At 41.3% G+C, this 20576-nt stretch overlaps 1 protein-coding gene across 6 annotated transcripts in view; it reads right to left on the bottom strand.

Annotated features, from left to right (window-relative positions):
- MYO3B (myosin IIIB) overlaps nt 1-20576 on the bottom strand; it is a 482588-nt gene that overhangs the window by 203623 nt on the left and 258389 nt on the right. For all 6 annotated transcript variants that reach the window (XR_015255300.1, XM_086718868.1, XM_086718870.1 and 3 more), the window contains 9 exons: nt 20006-20208; nt 15434-15532; nt 14946-15060; nt 8149-8275; nt 7159-7369; nt 6171-6318; nt 4755-4908; nt 3487-3575; nt 1394-1523 (listed from right to left, as the gene is read on the bottom strand). Coding sequence is in view for 5 of the 6 variants with exons in the window: in XM_086718868.1 (XP_086574994.1) it covers nt 1394-1523; nt 3487-3575; nt 4755-4908; nt 6171-6318; nt 7159-7369; nt 8149-8275; nt 14946-15060; nt 15434-15532; nt 20006-20208 (1276 nt within the window). In the remaining variant the exon portion in view is untranslated. The remainder of the gene's footprint in view (nt 1-1393; nt 1524-3486; nt 3576-4754; nt 4909-6170; nt 6319-7158; nt 7370-8148; nt 8276-14945; nt 15061-15433; nt 15533-20005; nt 20209-20576) is intronic.

Here is a 20576-nt window from a genome sequence, read left to right as displayed (position 1 = left end):
ATTTATTTTTGGGACAGAGAGAGACAGAGCATGAACGGGGGAGGGGCAGAGAGAGAGGGAGACACAGAATCGGAAACAGGCTCCAGGTTCTGAGCCATCAGCCCAGAGCCTCACGCGGGGCTCAAACTCACAGACCGCGAGATCGTGACCTGGCTGAAGTCGGACGCTTAACTGACTGCGCCACCTAGGCGCCCCTAGAAACAATTTTTGAGGGTAGATATCTTCGTAAGGAGATAATGAGTAAAATCCCAGCTCTGCCCAAGGGAGGTCTGGAAAGAAAGCTGGAGGGCAGTCTCCTCATGGGCATCCTACTATCTTTGTTTAAAGGAGCATGTTTGAAGAAAGTTAAGAACTGGTTTCAACTTTCTTTCCAAGTTAAGATGAAGCAAAGGTTGTAGACTGTAGCTTTTTTCTTAGCCAAGCTTTTCATTCCTCTGCATGTTGCTAAAAGTCAGACCTGGCAGCCACTCTCTTTAAGCAGACGATGGCCCCAAACTACACACGGGCACCAATGATTTCAAGAGGGGAGAGGGAAGAAAGAAAAAGAAATTATGAACAGTGACAAAGAGGTCTTTCCTCCTTTCATAAAAGCATAATGCAGCTGTTTCCAGACATACCTTCAGAAACATAATGCCCTTGAGAGGAAAGCTTTGAGAAGACCTGGTCTGCTGCTCAGCCAAAGGCAGCAGATCCCAGGTAAATCAAAGGAACTTGACCCAAATGGAACCTATTTGGCAAAATAGCAATGACAGGGAAGTTCTGTTCTTCAGCCCTAGTTTCCTGCCTCCTGTCCTAAGAACTGACTGCACAACTAAACAGAAGCCATTAAGCAGAAGCTGACTCTAAGTGGGCAAAGGCCGGCACGTAGGCCAGTGACGGACCTATTCTAAATTGATTAAGAGAGTGGGGTTATTGACTGGGTGGTGAATTGGACCAGGTGACCTCTGAGGACCCCATGACTGAATAACCTTAGGATTCACCACATTCCCTCCACTTAGGTTCATACATGAACAGAAATAATCTTCCCAATAACTCTAGGTAAACTGAGACCACCCTGGAGTGCTTAGCACGAATTAGTGATTCCATATGGCTTTATAAATGAAGAAGGAAAGGTGGCAGGCAGAGAAATGAGGAGTCTAAGAGTTAATGTTATAAAAGGCGTGTGTGTGTCTGTATGTATGCCCAGTATATATACACTGATGCTGTGCAATTAACTTGAAAAAGAAACAATCACTTTCCTTTTCATGAATTTGGTTGAATAGACCTTTACCCCTGCTTAAAGTTCAAAGTGGTAGTAGTGGAGCCCTGGCAGTATTTGGACACTTGTTAACAAGAAAACTCCAGTAGTGCTTATAGAAGCATCAGGCTCAGGGAGGTCAGGGGCTCCAGGTACCTGTTTTGGTCAAAGGAATTGAGAAGAGCTGCTGAAGAAGCTTGTTTTCTGACGTTCTCAGGACTACAACCACATCAGCAGGTAGTGTATCTCTGTTTTTCTCAAGAACCCCAGAAGCATCATATAATACCTGCAATGTAAATAGCAAATAGCAAACTAGCCGATATCATCCATTGCTAGCAACACTGGTAAGTTGTCTGAGGTCAGTCATTAATCGACCAATGTACAGAATTTGTCTTGACACAGTTGTGCTTTTAAATCCAGTCCACAAGATAAGGAGGAAAAAAATGTAATTTCTGACACACCAATTTATCTTAACTTCTTGTCCAGGTGCTCTTTGAAAAAAAGAGTCACATCACATCGGAATAATAATGAAAATACATTGGGTACTATATCTTTGGTCACTATATGTAAAGCATCCATCCTATGAGGTAAACACTATTATTATCCCCATTTTACTGGTGGGTGAACAGAGTCCTAGAGAGAAAACAAATAATATGCACATTTCACAAGTGACAGGCAAGCTTCCAAACCCAGACACTTTGGGCTCCGAGCCCATACCCACCGTACCGTTGTTGCTTCCCAAGGTACTCACGGCATGTGATCGCTCAGGGATGCTGAGCCATTTTTGGTTCTCAGAACAGGAGGGATCCAGGTCAGAGAAATTTTAAGAACACTCCAAAGAAATAAGCATTGAGTGACAAATGAATTCAGAAAAGAACAGGAGTCCAGAAAGAAAAAGATCCTTCCTATCCATCTCCCCCCGCCTTTCTCATCTTTCTTAAAATCAAGAAAGGAGAAGAGGGAGAAAGGGAAGATGGGTGAATAGGAAATAAGTATAAAAGGACATGGAAACAGAGTGGAGGTGTAAGGAAGAGGATAGGAAAGGAGGAAGCAGGCTAGATAAGGGCATCTCAGACATCAAGGACATCAATATATGGGCAGACATCAGTGCTAAGGTGAGTGAACGATCTAAGGGTAAAAACTGGGTTGCAATTTCTAACAAATATCCAAAATAGATACTATGCACTATGTGAAGAGAAAAACAATCCTCTCTACTTACATTAGAATTGCCTTTCAACCAACATCCAGTCAGGCATACTTAATTTCAATACTATGATATGAATATGAAAAATGATTTCAGGGTGCCTGGGTGGTTCAGTCAGTTGAGCATCTGACCCTTGATTTCAGCATGGGTCATGATCCCAGGGTCATAGGATTGAACCCTGCACTGGGCCCATACTGAGCATAAACCTGCTTAAAATTCTCTCTCTCTCTCTCTCTCTCTCTCTCTCTGCCCCTCTCCCCAACGCGTGCTCTAAAATAAAAAATAAACAAATAAATAATTTTTTTTAAAAAGTAAAAATAATTTCAATAAATCTTACATCAACAAAATAATCCAAAATGCCTTTTTTTGAACTCCTACCCATTTTTTTTGGACCCAGGGCCTCAGCAGACCCCCCCAATTAGCCCTAATTCCAATGGCTCCTTTGAGAGTAACTCAAGCAATGAGTTGTTGGCTGCAGAACTAGAGAGTTTCCTGAATTAGTCACTACTCTACTTCAGGAACTTGAAATGAGACTGAGGCATAAGTTACGAAAGGTGGAAATTTCTGTTAATGATATAAAAGCTTAATATCTGGATGATGAAGTGAATTTTTTTCCCTTTTTATCTAGACATTTTTGGTTCCCTAAAGACACATAGAGTTAAACTGCTAAAAAATGAGCCCCACTGTGATATGAACCCTCCACTGCTACCTACACATTTCCAAATGACTTTAATGTGCACATTCACTGCTCAACACTGGGAAAGCTATACTATGTTCTCTCTCTGGAGAGCTGTCACTTCTGGGCCAAACCTCAGGTGAGAGGCAGATGGCAGCTCTATAGTCACCCCAGCGAGAAACTGCTTCTTTACCAGGGGCGACTTTCTGTGAACAGCACACTGAGAAAGTTTGGGAATTATGATTAGGTGTTCAAGAGGAATTAAAAGGAGAAAAGAAACCCGCAAATAATTTTGTGAGCAGCACAGACAGGGTAATATGGACACTGACCCCTGTCAAATTCAGGTTTAATGACACACACTTGCCTCACCTTTCCGGCATAGTGCAGGATGCCAAAGCACAGCTCCACTCCTTTGGGCCTCCAGAAGTATTTGCATCGCAGATTATCTTCAAATTTATCTGTGTGGATTTTCATGTTTAAAAGTTACAATGAGAATTGTTGGCTCCTTCAAACAAAAGGTCACTCCTTGAGCCAGGAGTGACCCCAAATAAGGGATTTCAGAGCAGTCTGATAGTGTCGTTGTATGTACAACAGTAGAGAAAAATGCCCTGTTGAAATGGGCTTACCATCAAGTCTTCGTTTAGTTGTTTTGTATTTGTCTTTAGCATCAGGCCTAACATCTTGTTTTGTTCTAAGAACTCCTAGCATGGACACTGATGACACCAGAACTCTGACCAATTAGCTTTAGAACCATAAAGATATCCCACAGAAGAAGGCAAACAACCCTTGTTTAAACTTATCATGGCAACTTGTGATGATTTCACAGGTAAAAGGAAACCACCGAAGGTGACAATGTCAACTCCTGAAGAGAATCTCTCCCACCAATCAATTTCCTATCTGGGGAAAAGACTTGAAGCTTTCTGTTCCTCCCTCAATAAACAATGTTTGCTACTGTTGTAACTGAGAGCCTACTCTGTGTGAGGATCTGTGCTAAGTACTAAATGGATACAAAGATTGGGGATTTGTTGCCCTAAATATCTCACAATCTAAGCGAGGGAAGGGATCATGTACAACACTGAAGACTGGAGAAGCAGATGGACAAAGGGAACGGGGATAGAATACAAAGGGCCTTTAATCCTAGGATGAGGTGTCTTACTGGCAGGCCGTAGACAATAGTAAACTAATGAAAAGGTGGCTTTAGAAAGACTAAATTAGCTGGGATGTCCAGGGTAGATAGGGTAAGTATGAGTCTAGAAGCCATGAGACCAGAAGGGTCTTCTATACAAACTTGGACTAGAGGTGGATGGGATCCAGGCAAAGATATGAGAGAAGGGTATGAAAAGGAGGAGAAGCAATTATTGGTTATAGGAAATAAGGGGCAGGAAGGTATAAAAAATGATATTGACAAAGGATAAAGGTATTTACGTTGGCAGCAATAGGAGTGTGAGGAGGGCTTGGTGATGGGTTTGCTTTAAGACACAATCTATCAGGACATTTGCTGAATATTTCAATGCATTAAAAATAGAGCCTATACTTGCATAGCCTACCAGGTGGCCAAAATGCTCAGCCACGCTCATTTGATCACATGAACCAAGTTCTCTTCTGAGTGCATTATGCCTTTTACAAAAGATACCTACCAACCAGGGTCTGATCATTTGCTTGGGGAAATCGACTTTCCTCATCCAAAAGTGCAAGCAGTCCCAGGGGCTTCTGGAGGAACATGTCCAAGAGTGGGCGGTTGTCCTCATACATCACAGGTGTAGCATCAATGCCTTCATTCTGATATTCCACCTGGAGGGAAATGGATTGTGAATGTCTCCAGCCCAAAACTGGCCTAGGTGGCACCAGGCTGCTTTGGCATGCACGTTCTGTGTCTGGAAACACTGACTGTATGTGGAAAACAGGCTGTGTTTTATGGGTGTAGCAAAGGAGTCTTCTGCATATAGCACTGTTGAAGCTTTGGGTTTAAGTCTGACCTACAGGCACAGCCTGTGGCAGGCAGCTGAAGTCAGCAAAAGAAGGGACAGTGCTGTCTCCCAAATACCAACTTGGTAACTTGTAATTTAGAAACTGACATGGAATGGAAGAGAAGCTGAAAAAAAAACTATTTTGGTGATAAATATGGTTTAAACCAGGAAGAAAACAGACATCTATCTTCTACAAAGCATTCTTCAAGGGAATCATCTCCGGCTGGAAAACAAAGAAAATTCCAGATTTCCCAGGGAAAATAAATGCAGGGAGCCTTGACTGAAAAGGAGGTGGAATTTCACACAGAGTGGGAGGGGAGGGGAGGGGTGGGTGATCCAGATTTATCCAGGTCCACTGGTAAAACCAATACTTCGTGTTTATCTAATCACAGCACAGTGTGTGTATGCCTTCACTTCTACATTAAAACAAAGGGCTTAGTATGTTTCGTTGTTGAACAACTTCATACAAGATAGAATCTTGGGGTTAGGGTAGAAATTAGGGTGGAGGGGAAGGTCCCCTAGCTTTTGGGCACATGAGCTTCACACTCAATTTGATTTACCATTAAACTCATAGTGAAAAGACTTCCATTTGGAGAAAACCAAGAACATATCTTACTCCTCCCTGGAGACATTCCACCCCCACCCCAGCAGTTACTGTGGGACCTGGTGTGCAGGAGATAGGGGATGGGGATGGCCCATCTGGGAGTTAAGAACAGTAAGAACCTGTGCCCTGAATTCAACATCATCCTGTGTCATTTTGGACACTTATTTTACTTACATAAGGTAGGAAGAGAATGTAGCATTTTGGACAAGGTGCATGAAACAGTTTAGAAGCAACAATTAAATAACTGGCTTGTCACCAGCTCCACTCAAGTGAGGAAATGTAACTTTCCACAGAAATCAAGACTTTTTTTTTCAGGCTAAATTTAGACTATTTATTTTGACAGGACAGGCAGGACTGCCTCACCAGTGGTTTTTTCCTTAGAATCTTTTACCTGTTAGCCTAACAGGGTTTCCCCTTCTAATTGTGGGCAGCTTGGAGGCACCTTCCCCACCAGGTTTAGTTACTTCAGAGTTCACTATTACCTGCTCAAGAGCAAAAACGTGCTGGTTGAAATAGTACTGGATTTGCTCATTGGCAATGTTTATGCAGAGCTGCTCAAATGAATTTCTCCCAAAGTTCTCGAATCCAAAAATATCCAAGATCCCCACATTCATACCATCATCTGCACTACTGCATTGAAGAGAAGAAAAAAAAATTGTTAGGGGAAGAAACATTCATCTCAGGATGATGTTAAATACATATGCCCGTGTGTTTACCAACATATATACCCACTCATGGAAAGCAGCATTCAGCCACCTCTGAAGGAAGAAACAGTTTGTGTTTTAAAGTATTCATTCCTTCAGTTTTTCAACAGTCTTTCCAACTTTTTTTAAGCAGTAGGATCCTTTAAAATCTTACTCAGAAGCTCCATAAAGAGAAAGATTAACGAGGAACCACTCTATTGGAAGGGGCTAGAACTGCTGCCCATTCACTATTTCACCTTCCCACCCATAAGGCTTAATCGGAAGAACACTCTTTAGAACTTGATGTTGTCAATTCTTCCACAATATAGAAACCATCAATGCTTAGAAAGAAATAGTAGTAACAGCAGCAGCAGTAGTAATGTAATGATATAATGTAAATAATGTAATATATGGTGCTTTAAAACTTTACATGAAACTACATCTCATTCTGAAAACAACACTATGAGGAGGATATCATTACCCTCATGTTACAGATGAGAAAACTGTGACTTAGAATATGGGATTGATCCAGCTCTAGAGCTTAGATGCAGACCCAGTTTGCCCAGCTCCCAGACAAAGCTGTTCTCTTAAACACTACACTGTAACAGCTCTGTCAGTCATGTGCCTCTTCCATTGTCGTGGATACCATTCTCCTTTTAAAGGTGAAGACTTGAGAGCTTCACTAAAGAAAACTCATGAGTGGACCAAACACTTTCTCTTGCAAATCTAGGAGACATTGGGGTCAATGACAGCTCTCCCAGGGCCTCTGCTTCCCGAGGGAACTTGCCATATGCTTTTGTCTGGCTGCAGGAGTGTATTGATGCGATTTACAATCCAACTGAAGAGCCTCGCATACAAGGCTTTGGACATGGCATCTCGGACATCCGCGGCTCTGTCGACAGTGTTGGCACGGATGATGGTCTCACCCCGGGTGACCACACAGTGTGAGATAAGGGCCTCTTGGAGTTCTTCGGGGCTGATGCAGAGAAGGGAGGCAGCTGGAATACAGGGTAAGGATGACACCAGAGAATGTAGTCATCCATCCATCCATTCATTCATTCAGCCAGCATTTATTCAACATCCACTATGTGTCAGGCTCTCCCTAGGCACTTCAGATGCAAAGGTAAACAAGCCAGGTCCCTAACACCAAGAAGCATCCAGATGGACACAGTAACAGAACATCCACACTGTTCTGAAAGCTCTTCCCAGGTATTTGATGAAAAAAAGTGAGAGGAGATGGTCTTTGGTCAAATAGCCGGGGACTATACTCTTCTCAAGAGTCAAAAAGCACATTACTTTATTAAAGGCAGTAAAAGATACTGTTTAACACAAATGGTGTTTATTTAAATCAGTTTTTTTTTTCCCTAACTCAGGATTTGGTTTCCTTGTGCCATCATCTCCTATAGAACTTCAAAAAAAAAAAAAATAGTGCCTGACTTCTCCCCTGGAGATGCTGATTCAGTGGATTCAGAGAGAGATCCACCTCTTGTATTTTTTCAAAAACTTATAGCTGGTTTTCAAAAGTAGCCAGTGTTGACACCACTGCCCAAAGTGACCTGCCACAAAATTCTTTTCTGCAGAGCATTTATTTGCAGCTTATAAAAAGAATTGTGATGGTCTACAAGACATCCTTTGGGAAATCCCAGTTGGTGAAAATACCCAAAGTCAGTACAGAGACCAGCAACAGCTACTCTATATTTTACAGCATCTTGAGAAAGTATCAAAGTGAAAGAAACATGTATTTTGGCTACACAGTGCACAGACATCAAACAATTACCATTTTCCAAAGCTTCAGCATTGGGCACCTCACTTTTATCAGTTTGATGTTGAGAGGAAATAGCTGCAAACTCAATGTTTCCAATATTCAAAATCCCAGCCAAAATTCTGTACACTGAGTGCACCTCCTGAAAAGGACAGCAAGAGCCATGTTTGGTCACTGCCAATCAAACTAACAAACCACCAGCACTGCTAGTTGTCCACTGAAGTCCAACACACACACACCCTTTTCCTGGGCACACAAATAATTTCCAAACCTCCCTTGAAGTTAGACAGTAGAACTAAACTCTTAACAAAGGAGCAAGAGGAATGACGTGGGCAATTCTGAGCCCAGTCTTACAGAAACAAGCATGCCTCCTCCATGCTTTCTTTCCCATTATTGCTGGCTGGAACGCCCAAAAACCCAGCCTCAACTATGCAGCTGATTAGGATTCCTGAGACAAATGACTGCATGGAACAAAGTTGTTCTGCAGCGTGAACCTCTCACCATGAAATGCTTCCGTCAGGGAGAACTGATCTTCTTTGTTCTTTATGCCACTTTGAGCCACTTCCCTAACTAATACCAACTCCCAAATTCAGGTATGTTCTTTCTTCAACACAAGAGAGGAGATGTTTCCTTAACCTCTTTTGAATAGCTTTTATGAAATAGTTATCAGGGCATTTATTAATGGCTCATTGAACATTCTGAAGTTAAATAATAGAGTATATCATTATGAATGAGGTCAGGAAATATTCTGACTCACTAGAAATTATTTGTGATATTGTGATATAATAAAAACATAGATTTGGTCTTCACTCCAATCTCTGGCACAAGAGTTTATGCAACCCTTGGGATTATGAGTGGTAGGTGTTAAAGGAATATCCTCTGTCATTCAGAGTAAGCCCCTCAGCCGTAACTGAGTTCATGCCAATGAGGTGACTCTTAGGGAATGGGGGCTAGTTGCTAGAGAGACCACAGATTAAAGGGTAAGAATTTTTAGCTGAATCCTGTACTTCCAAGGAGGGGAGAATCCTGGAGATTGAGTTAATCACCAATTGGCAATAATTTAATCATTCATGCCTATGTAATGGAGCCTCCATTTAAACCCATAACTGACGAGGCTCAGAACACTTCCAGGTTGTTGAACACATGGAAGGTGGTGAGAGGAGGGGTACCCCTTTTCCAAAACCTTTCCCTATGTATCTCCTCTTTCACTTGGCTTCTCCTGAGTTTTATCCTTTATAATAAAGTAAACTGTTTTCCCAAGTTTTTTGAGTCCTTCTATCCAATTAATAAACTCAAGTTTGGGATCTTGGGACCCTAAACCTCCCATTTCATAGCCATTTGGTCATTAGGAGAACCCTACTGAACAAGCAGGACTTGCCATTAGTGTCTGAAGTGGGAGCAGTCTTAGGGAACTGAACCCCTCACTTGTGTGATCAGATATTAACTCCAGGTAGACAGTATCAGAAGCGAATTGAATTATAGGAGAATTGGTTGGTATGGGGGGAAAAAACTCCACACATTTGATGTCAGAGTGTTGTGAGTGAAGATAGTTTAGATTATCTAAGCCCTATTTTTATATTGAAAGTTAAATATATAAGTAGCATTAGTGGTAAAATATAAAGTATGTATATTTATTTATTTAAACATATGCATTTCCTGTAGGTGAGATAAATGGGTAGCCAGTAAATTTCTGCATCTTATGCTTATAGAGAAAAGTACTTCCACAAAAACACTCAGGTGAGGAACTTGATTTAGTACTATACACAGCAGCAAACTAATAGGAACCGTCATTAGATCATTGATAAAGCATTGTTCCCAAATTGAGCCTTCCTGTGAACATTCCTCAGTAAAGCCAAAAACTGAACATAGACTGTAATAGTGACATCTGCTGGATACCTGATAATGCTACAAAGACAAACGAGGATTTTAAACCAGGCTTCTGCTATAGATAAATACTGTTCTTCAAACTTCTAAATCAAAGGCAAATTGTCCTGTTTCTGCGGTCAAGAATCACTGTTTTAATCACACAACTTAAGACTGGCTAAGGAGAACACCTACCAAATGGGTTTTCTGGGACTAGTGTGGATTTAACATGACAGCACCTCATTACCTCGATCAATACAATATGAAGCTCATGGAATGCAACAAGCAAGCAACTTCCCAGAGGGTAAACAGAGACTCTAAGGCAATGAGTTTGATATATCTATTATTTCTGTATCCAGTTATCTCAAAAAGTTATCTAAACTCTCACTACTCTGAGGAAAAAAATGTACTTCCTCTAATTAACACACACACATGCAACATATATGACCATACAAGGCATGAAACCTCCCAAAATAGGGCTTCCAGGCATTTCACCACTGGGGTGATTATCCCCAAAGGAAATGGTAGTTCTCACCTAGTTGTTTCTCTGGCAATAATCTCTTCGGCACAATACTCAGACATTTGCTCTTTTAAAAAACAAAACTACCCATGTGACCTTCAGTGAAAATTTTGGGGTTCAAACACTGTGAATGACTGAACCTAATGGTAGGTTGGGTCTTCTTCCTTGGTTGAGACAGGGGAACTTAAGAAGGGTATCCAATGTTGACCTCACTATGGAGGAATTAGCCTTAGAGTGCTCTTTATGCTACAATTCCAAGCTATTCCACTTGACTCCTTCAGTCTCCCCCTTAGATTAATTAGTTCTGCCTTTCTGGCCTAGGAACCTATATCCACCCTTATGGTCAAGTCAAAACATCACCCATGTACTGTCATGTTAGAGGACAATCAGTAGCAAGTTCATCTGTGGGATTACATCTCCCTCCCCAGTACTTTTTTTTTTTTTTTTTTTTTTAATGCTTATTTGAGAGACAGCATGAGCAGGCATGCAAGCAAGGGAGGGGCAGAGAGGGAGGGTGGGAGGGAGAGAGGGAGAGAGGGAGGGAGGGAGGGAGGGAGAGAGAGAGAGAGAATGAATCCCAAGCAGGCTCCACGTTGTCAGCGCAGAGCCTGATGTGGGGCTCAATCTCATGAACTGTGAGATCATGACCTAAGCAGAAATCAAGAGTCAGATGCTCAACTGACTGAGCCACATAGGCGTGCCCCACCCCCAGTACTTCTTCATCAAGTCTCTTCTTTTCTCCCCACAGCTATCCTGAGAAAGATTTTCACCTTCCTCACTTTGCTTATTTCCTCTTGTCTGATCTCCAGCTCTATGCACCCTTTCCTGGCAGATTCCTTTGCTACAGAATCTTGTTATGATGCTCTATTTTTTATTTCTTATGTTTTCAACTTTCTACGTGATAACACAAAATAACCTCACTCAGGACAGGAATACTATCAAGAAGACTAACAACTCCTCCAGCTGGTTTCCCAATTCACTGTCGATGAGTATGAATTCATTTTTATCATCAATCAGCAGAAGTGGGGAAGAAAGAGCCTTTCTCCATCAACATCTCATGCAGGATGTCTTTGCTGCTTCTTTCCTTTTCTCAGAAGATACTCCTTTCACTGATGTAGGTATTCTCTCAATAAAGTTAAAGCTAAGCAGAAAATTGAGAAGGATCTTAGTTTTCCATTAGCCTGGAGCTGATTTCCATTTAGCCTGGAGTTGCTCCCAGCCTGGCTCACAGGCATCTCATGGTAGTTGTTTCTCTGTTCCTCTCCTAGGCATTTACTTGTCCTCTCAGTATCTCTTTACCTTGTTTCCTTTTTACAAGTCTCTAGTTTTTTACCAGCTGCTCTAAGTACCACATTAGGCCTAATTAAAGGGCTTTCTCCCTGGGGCGCCTGGGTGGCGCAGTCGGTTAAGCGTCCGACTTCAGCCAGGTCACGATCTCGCGGTCCGTGAGTTCAAGCCCCGCGTCCGTGAGTTCAAGCCCCACGTCGGGCTCTGGGCTGATGGCTCGGAGCCTGGAGCCTGTTTCCGATTCTGTGTCTCCCTCTCTCTCTGCTCCTCCCCCGTTCATGCTCTGTCTCTCTCTGTCCCAAAAATAAATAAAAACGTGGAAAAAAATATTTAAAGGGCTTTCTCCCTTACGGGCTCTATCCCAACACCTTTCTTCAGTTTCCTTTTCAGAGGATGTTTCACCTCTGAAAAGAAAAATGTTTTCACAACATTTGTATCTTGAAAGCCAGTGATGGGTTTAAAAACATTTGAGGGTAGGGGGTGTATATCAATCATACATCAATAAAGTTTTAAAACCGTGGTAAGTCCTATTGTCTATCATTTGAACACTGAAAATCATCAAGATCTCCCATTTACATTTTAACACATAAACCCTTCGGTTTCTCTTCAGCAATACTCTCCCAAATACATAATCTGTCTTGAAGAAAGGGAAAAAATTTTGCCCTAATCTCAAAGCCTTCTCCCTAACCTCTTCATCAAGGGATCTGCAGTAAAATATCCAATCTTGACCCTCACACAGATAATCTGCCTAAAATCTTTTCATGTAGTATTAAATATAAACATACCTAAAACTCAATTTAATACATTATGATTATTCATATACCAGCAAGACAAGCATTAATATTAAACAAAAATAATAATGTTTGATTCCAAAAAGGCATGGATCTTCATAATAGGGTGTTAGGTATAATCCCACCCACCCAACCCCCAACCCCTGCCCAATCCCCTGCAAGGAACCATCATTGTTAGTCAAAGACTCCTTCTACCAGAGGTTTCTTTACAATAAACTCAGGGTCAAGTGTTCTTTCTGATACTTTTGGCTGATGTCCCAGAATTAAAATTCATGTTCTTGAGTCTGCACTAAGGTTTGCTACTTATAATTTTGCTATGGGAGTTTGGAGGAATCTGAAGAATACTATGAGGATTCCTGCAGGGTACTTAGTGACATTATAAGAAAAGAGGGTGACCATCATTTTGATTAAATTGACCAGTTTATTTAAGCTATGTCTAGAAAATGTCCCTCTGTCTAGAAATAAACTTAAGAAAAAGTTCTGATACATCAGCTATTTGGCATCTGATCCCTGACTACATTCACCTGAATCTTTCTGAATTTAGTCAAACTACTTTGAGTTTATAAAGTAAACTGAGTGAATTCAGCAAAAACAGGTTGTCTATAGAGATATAGACAAAGATATAACCAAAGAATTTAAGATCAGAGAGATCAGAGCCAGCCTCTTCCTTCCATTTCCAAGGTTGCTGACATAAGTTGGTTTATTTCCAGTATCAATTGATATGGGACACGGTGAAACTATAAACATATCATTACATTCTCGTTATTCATTTTATAGTCCAGATCAGGCAGAAATTATGTCTACCACTTTTTACACTTGTTTCTTTTCACATTTATTCATTCATTCATTCCATTCAATTCTACTATACTTTTTTTTCATCAAGGGTTAGGGATGGCTTACCTCAAAGACACATACTTTTAGCATATTTAGTTTGTTTTGTTTTTTGTTATCTTAAAACAGCTTGATTTATTATTATTTGCAATACATTTCTATTATTAGAACAAAGCCATTATATACGTTCTTTTAGAGCTAGGACTAATCTCTTCACAGTATTCTACACCCATCTTTATAGTCATTGAAAGCAAAATATTATTAACCTTATGACTAACTTCTCTATTGTTCCTGTACCCTTTTCAGGTAGTATGCCCCTGAACACTTTGGCATGACCGAGGTGACTTGAAATCGTTCTACTGCCATCTCCACCACGCTTGGACTCTTCTGGTGATGCATCTTGATAACAATCAGCTCTACAAATTAATAACCATAAAGGTCCTTTAATAAGGCTGGAACCTGTTTAACTGCTCTCCTCTAAGAAGCCAAGGGAAATACAGTTCTGTTTTTATCTGACCTTTGGGATTTTCCACTGTCTGTCAGTCTAAAGTCAGTGGGAGGCAGACAGAGAAAATTAACAGCTGGCTAGAAGAAAAGAAAGGTATTATTATGACTAAAATCAGCCATGCTGGGAAGGAAAGGGCTGGCCAAACTCATTAGATTACAGAAGCAATACTTTACCCAGAGTGGCTGTCCCAGGGTAACTGGAGTGTCTTGTAATCTAATCCCTTAAGATTTAACACTCTCACCTACCTCCTAATCATTCACCTCCTTTCTTGGAAAAGCAAAAGAATCTGTGTATTTTGCCAAATTGATGGCATGAAGCCCAGAAACTATGACATAAATGTATCACAGAATAATATTTGAACCTAGGGTTATAAATATCTTCTGTCACCCCTGGCATATATTTAATAGAGACAGCCTGTATCTCGTAAGATAAGAGGAGTCGAGTACTTAGAGCTAGAGGTAATAATGTGCAACTGTGTACCATGGAGAAGGAAGTGACTGTAAGAAAGTTGAAAAGGTTTAAATTAATTTGTTTTGGTGCACAAGGAGCTACTTGCATAAATATATTTCTGAGCCTTGGTGTAACCTACATATTCCTATACTCATATTACACAACACACTTTAATGGCTGGAACAACCCCAACTCAGAAAAGGGCAGTATTGTTTTGGTGTTTGTTATCACAGCTGTAGTGAACTGATGACAACGGTAACAATTTGCAGGCATGTGGCACTTACAACAGTACTTCTAATTTAATATTCGGTTGTGCTTCTTGTTAAAATGCAGATTCTGGTTCACCTGTTCATAGATGGACCTGAGAGTCCGCATTTCTAACAAGCTCTCACATGATGACAATATTTCTGGTCTGATCAGACCATACGTTGAGGAGCAAGACCTTATACATGACCAGATGGGATCTGAAAAGAAAGTATCCTGCCCCAGCTTAGAACGTTCACATCTACAAGATACAAGAATATTAACACCTGAGTTTCTTTTTCTTTTGGGAATCACCTACCTTGTCAGTGAACCCTATAATCCTGAAGCAATGCTGAATTGCTTCAAATTGTCTTCTGTAAGATTCCTTGGAAGTGATGTCGTGTATCACCCTTCCAGTTTCATCAGCTATGTACCTAAATGGAGTATGACCAAATACAATGAGCATTGACGTGGCAAATGGCACCCCAAATACCAGGGCATCACTGGGCTCCTTCTTCACAAGGGCATTTCCCTTTCAGTCCAATTGCAGTGGAATAATGGTGCATGTGGCTGAGTAAAATGGCCTCAGTTAAGTTTTTAAACGTTCCAGAAAATGCAAAAGGTGAATGGCTGCAGTTAAGCTTTTGAGTTTCTGGAAAATGAAAATGGTGCCATTCACCTTGGGTATTTCAACTTAAGACATTATCAGTGTCCAGTTAGGAAAAACAGCTCCATTTATTTCCAAGTTTTCTCAATTGCTAGTTACACATTCATTAAAAATCAACAACTAAAACCCCTGATACTTACCTAGGAGGCTTTTCCTCAGGAAGTCTGAACTCAGAAAGTTTCTTCTGGTGATAAAGACCAGCATAAATATAGTAAAATATGTGAAAATTTTTCTCTCCCCTGGAAGAAAAGAGGGGAGAGGATATTATTAATGACATATTCTGGGGCCTCCCCACTTTAAGTAATCTATACCATCTTTCTGTGAAAAATATTATCCTGTAGCAAATTTGCATTTTCAGGCAATTAAATTTGCCAAATCCCAATTACAGAATAGTAATAGTGATAGGATTAGTATAGTAATTGTCACAGTGTCACATTATTAAACACACTTATCTTTACGCAGAAGGAGGTTTTAGAGAATGGAACATTCATACGTCACAGTCAGGTTATACACGTTTAGAGATATTTCTAGTACAGCCCAAAGGACGAGGCATCTGTGTCACATGCCTTCTGTTAGTAACCCGTGTTGCTTCAGAAACAGTGATAACAGCTTAGAGACGTCAGTCAATCTCCCCATTTTATTGGAGCCCCAGACAGTGGCTCTCCAGTCCTACGGCAAGGTAGGGAGCAAAACTGGGTCCCGGACTGAGGTCTCCACTCTTTCAAACCTGTGTTCTTTCAAATGCAATTCAAAGCAGTATGCACCAGTTCTCCTGCCAGTGCAGAGCCCGAAGTGGGGCTCAAACCCACCAACCACGAGATCGTGACCTGAGCCGAAATCAAGAGTCAGATGCTTAATCAACTGAGCCACCCAGGCACCCCAAGAATTTTTTTTAACTGGTCCTTCAGCATAGACAGTTTGAAAAGCCCTGCTCTGGGTCCCTTTCCGTCCTCTGGAGGAGGGCAGTCTCTTCTGTTGATATCCCAGGATTTGACAAATCCTCATTTTGGCCAATTTAGCTCTGTGAAAAGAAATCGTTCTACTCCTTGTTCCCATCTGTGACACGGGCCCCACTCTTTTCTTCAGCTTCTTCTAGGTATCCTGGTCTTCCTTTGTCATTTATCCTGCCAAAGCTCTTCTAGGATATTCTTATTCCTCTCTTGTATTCCAGATGCCTCTGCTCACCATTTCTCACTCATCTGTTCCCTCAACTAATAAATTTACCTAGTGTCAGTCAGAGCAAGCACTGTACCAGGTGCCAGGGATATAGGACTAAGAGGATTCCTGCCTTCTGGAGCCTCCCTTCTAGTGACAGAGTTAGATAAAACAAGGAAACTTGTGATGAGGGCTTTGAAACTTGTGATGAGGGCTTTGAAGAATAAGGTTGGGGGATAAGGGCTGCTTGTGTTAAGTCAAGGGAAGGACTCTCTAAGGAAATAACACTTAGGCCAAACACTGAAACATGAGAAGGGACTGGAAGGAGCTACAGAAAGAAGGGGGAAGAGCATTCCAAAGACAGGGAGCAACATATACACAAGGGCTCTGAGCCTGACACCCACATAGAACCAAAAAGATGCTAGGGAGAAGGGGGTGGGCAGGTAGGCAGGGCCAGCCCATATCAGGCCTTGTTAGGCCATAACGAGGACTTTGTTGATTAAGCAATTAGAATTCTTTGAAGTGTATTAAACTGGAGCCAAGAAGCACTTTAAGTATATAACATGAGTAGATCTGTGTTGAAAAAGTACATTCTAGCTGCAGGATGAAGACTAGACTGTAAGAAGCCAAGATGGATGCAGGGAGACCAATTAGGAGGTCGTGGTGAGAGAGCAAGCAACTTGGATAGGTATCAATTATAGTGCTGATGGAGAACAAGAGTAAGCTTACAGATATATTTGGAGGAACAACTAAAAGAACATCCTGAGAGAATGAATGAGGGTGGTGTGAGAAAAGGACCTGGAGTCTGCCTCCCAGGTACCTAACTTGAGCATCTAGCGATGATGGCACCATTCATGGAGATGCTAAAGCCCTTTTAGGGCTTTATGAATCAGTATGCCTGGTGCAAATATCACTTATTCTTTTTTTTTTTTTTTAATTTTTTTTTTTCAACGTTTATTTATTTTTGGGACAGAGAGAGACAGAGCATGAACGGGGGAGGGGCAGAGAGAGAGGGAGACGCAGAATCCGAAACAGGCTCCAGGCTCCGAGCCATCAGCCCAGAGCCCGACGCGGGGCTCGAACTCACGGACCACGAGATCGTGACCTGGCTGAAGTCGGACGCTTAACCGACTGCGCCACCCAGGCGCCCCTCACTTATTCTTTAAACTCTGATAAAATGTGCAGGCTTCAGCTGACCCATCTTGATCTTACCTTCTTACAGTTTTTTTTTGCAGATACCTCTAGTTTTAATTCTTCTTAACATTGCCTATCAACATCCATCCCTACATAAATTCAATTTAATTTTCATCCTGTATCCATCAGGTTTGGTTAGGTTTTGTTGAGATAACAAATATTCCAAAGATCTCAGTGGCTTAACTGAACAAAGGGTTACTTCTTGCTCAGAGTACCTGCCCACTGAGAGTCAGCAAAGGGAAGGGGGTGTGCTCATCATAGACACTCATGGGCCTAGGCTGATGCAGCAGCCACCATCTTGCACTTTGCCAGAGGGTCTTGTCATTACACGTTCATTTGCCAGAACTGATCATATGACCACATCCAACCACAGTGTACGTAAAAGAGAAATCCTACTATGTGCTCAGAAGGGAGCAGATCAGAAACGTTAGGTGAACAGGATTTGCATGAGCCCCGTTTTCTCCTCATTCAGTATCTTCAGTCTATTTTACCTCATCACTGCTATCAGATTGAATAAACTTAACAATAATATTATGGTATATTAGGCACCTATTATGTTTCAGAGTTTATATTTGGTATAAATCACATTATCTCATTTGATTCTCATAATAGTCCTGTATGGATGACTTTCTCATGCCCTTTTTGCATGTAAGGAAAATACGATATGAGGATATTTACACTAAGTGACATATAAAATAAGTGACATAGCTGTGATTGGAACCCTCTTCACATTATCTTCCTAAAAGACCTTTTACATTTGAACATAGAAAACTGTGTTTTCCATTCTGTCGGATGCAGCTCCATAAACTTTAAAATCATCCTAATTTGGAGAGAAAGAAGCAAGTGACCTCATAAAAATTAATCAAGAAGCCACAGGGAACCTGAAATAACTCTCACTCTGTCTTTTTGTTCATTTGTTTAATTTGCATGCCAGTCCCTATTTTGTGAAGAAACTGCAAATGTGTGGCAGGAGAGGATGCTTGAACCCTTACCCTAGAACAAGTCCTATAGATTCTTCTTGCATAATATCTCTCAGATTCATCCACGTCTTTCCACCTCCCTCCACTGCTACTATCTTAGTGCAGACCTACATTCTATCTCACATGGATCTGGCAACAAACAGTCTCCTAATGGTCTCAACACAATCCCTCTTGCACCTCCTCAATCCATTTTCCCCACCGAAACCAGAGAGATCATTTCAAAATGCCCCTTGGGTTTTGTGACTCCTCTGCTTGAGAACATTAAATGGTTTCCTATTGCCTTTAGAATAAGGTTCGAAATCCCCAGCCTGGTTCCAAAGCCCTGCATGATCTGGTCTCAGGCTCATCTTTGCCTGTCTCCCCCTTTTGGGGAAGAGCACCACCTTGCTGGCCAACTCTTAGCGATCCTCAGGTCTCAGATTAACTGTCTCATACACAGGGAGCCCCTGTCTTCCTGGATTAGGTCGGGTGCCCTTCCTTCTCTTGTTTTACCTTCATAGCACTTTATATTGTTTCCTGGAACCTATCATAATGGTTCTGCATTTATTTATTTACTCGTTTTAATGCCTGTGGTCCTCCCTCCCCTCCCCCAACAACCCCCATCCAGTCTGAGCTCCATGAATACTGCAACCTTGTCTATTTTGCTTACTCTTGCAACTCCAGCAGAGAGCTCAACACTAGCATACAACAAGCATTCAGGAGTTACTGAATAATGCACGAATGGACCATGTTCCTGAGGAAGTCTGGTGTCCTGCAATAATAATAGGAAGCATGGCTAGCCCTCTAATAACATGTACTACACACGGCACTCTTTAAAGTAATTTTATATAAATGAACTCCTTCATCTTCATAGCAAATCCATGAGGTAGGCAATACAAGCATCTCCATTTCACAGATAAGGCACAGAGAGGTTAAGTGACATAACCAAGAACAGTCAATGTCAGAGTCAGCATTTGAATCCAGAGAAGTCCATGCTCTTCCTAAAACAAAGGTTTTTTTCCCCCCTACTGAATCTAGGGGAAAAAATCAGTACGCAGAATACTATCAGTGCTTTTTTTAATATACAAATTAAATTTTAAAGTACCCAATGATTTTTAAAAGTATTCACAATGTTGCTAAATTCTACCTAGTACCAGCTCAGAAGAAAAGGGCATCCTGATCCCAAAGTACTCCCACCCCAACCCTCTGTACTCAGCCTGCAAATATCTTTTAGGTTAGAAATTACCACTATCCTTTGCTTAAATAATTCCTTGTTCTTGGGAAGTCTGGGGGTAGGGGGACCTTGGATGCTAAGAACAAGGGTGAAATGGATTCATTAAGATTATGAAAGCCTCCTGGTCTATCTTCCAGAACAAAAACAGAGTGATAAAATAGTGTACCTACACTGCCTGTTTTATAACTCTGGATTTTTCAAGGAGATACTCAGAGATTCTTGCCCCCATCACAGCTCCCGTTGGTGTAAACATCATTTCCAGGTATTTTCCAAAACGGCTGGAATTGTCATTGATGGCAGTGCGTGCATTTCCAAAGGCTTCCACCAGGGAGTTGACTTGCAGGATTTTCTCTCTCAGGGTCTGATTATTGGCCTGTGCCAAACAGACAACAGTCAGGAGGAGCTTCCAGAAATATCACTTTAGCAAAACTGCCAGGCACCCCTCCCTACCCCCAAAATTCACATATTCTTTTTGGGAAGAACTTCACTTGGGAAAATTATCATCAGCCACTAGCACCGTTTTCTCAGATGAGCAACTAGTTTAGGTTATCAATTTTTACATCCAGCCACACTTTACTTAAAATCCTTGATAAAATGCCTGAACATTTTAGAAAGAATTTTAAATAGAGAGATCCCATAACTTTTCTCAGTCATCCATTATAATATTCAATTAACCTCATCTGTAAAAAAGATTCCTTAAATGTTTAGTTTCATAATACACTACTTCTCAGTATATGTACC

The sequence above is a fragment of the Puma concolor genome, chromosome C1 (assembly GCF_028749965.1).
Source record: "Puma concolor isolate L17-30 chromosome C1, mPumCon1.1.hap2, whole genome shotgun sequence".
NCBI classification, from domain to species: domain Eukaryota; kingdom Metazoa; phylum Chordata; class Mammalia; order Carnivora; family Felidae; genus Puma; species Puma concolor.
Note: the sequence above shows the minus strand (reverse complement) of the source record. Positions and strands in the feature narration are given on the sequence as shown.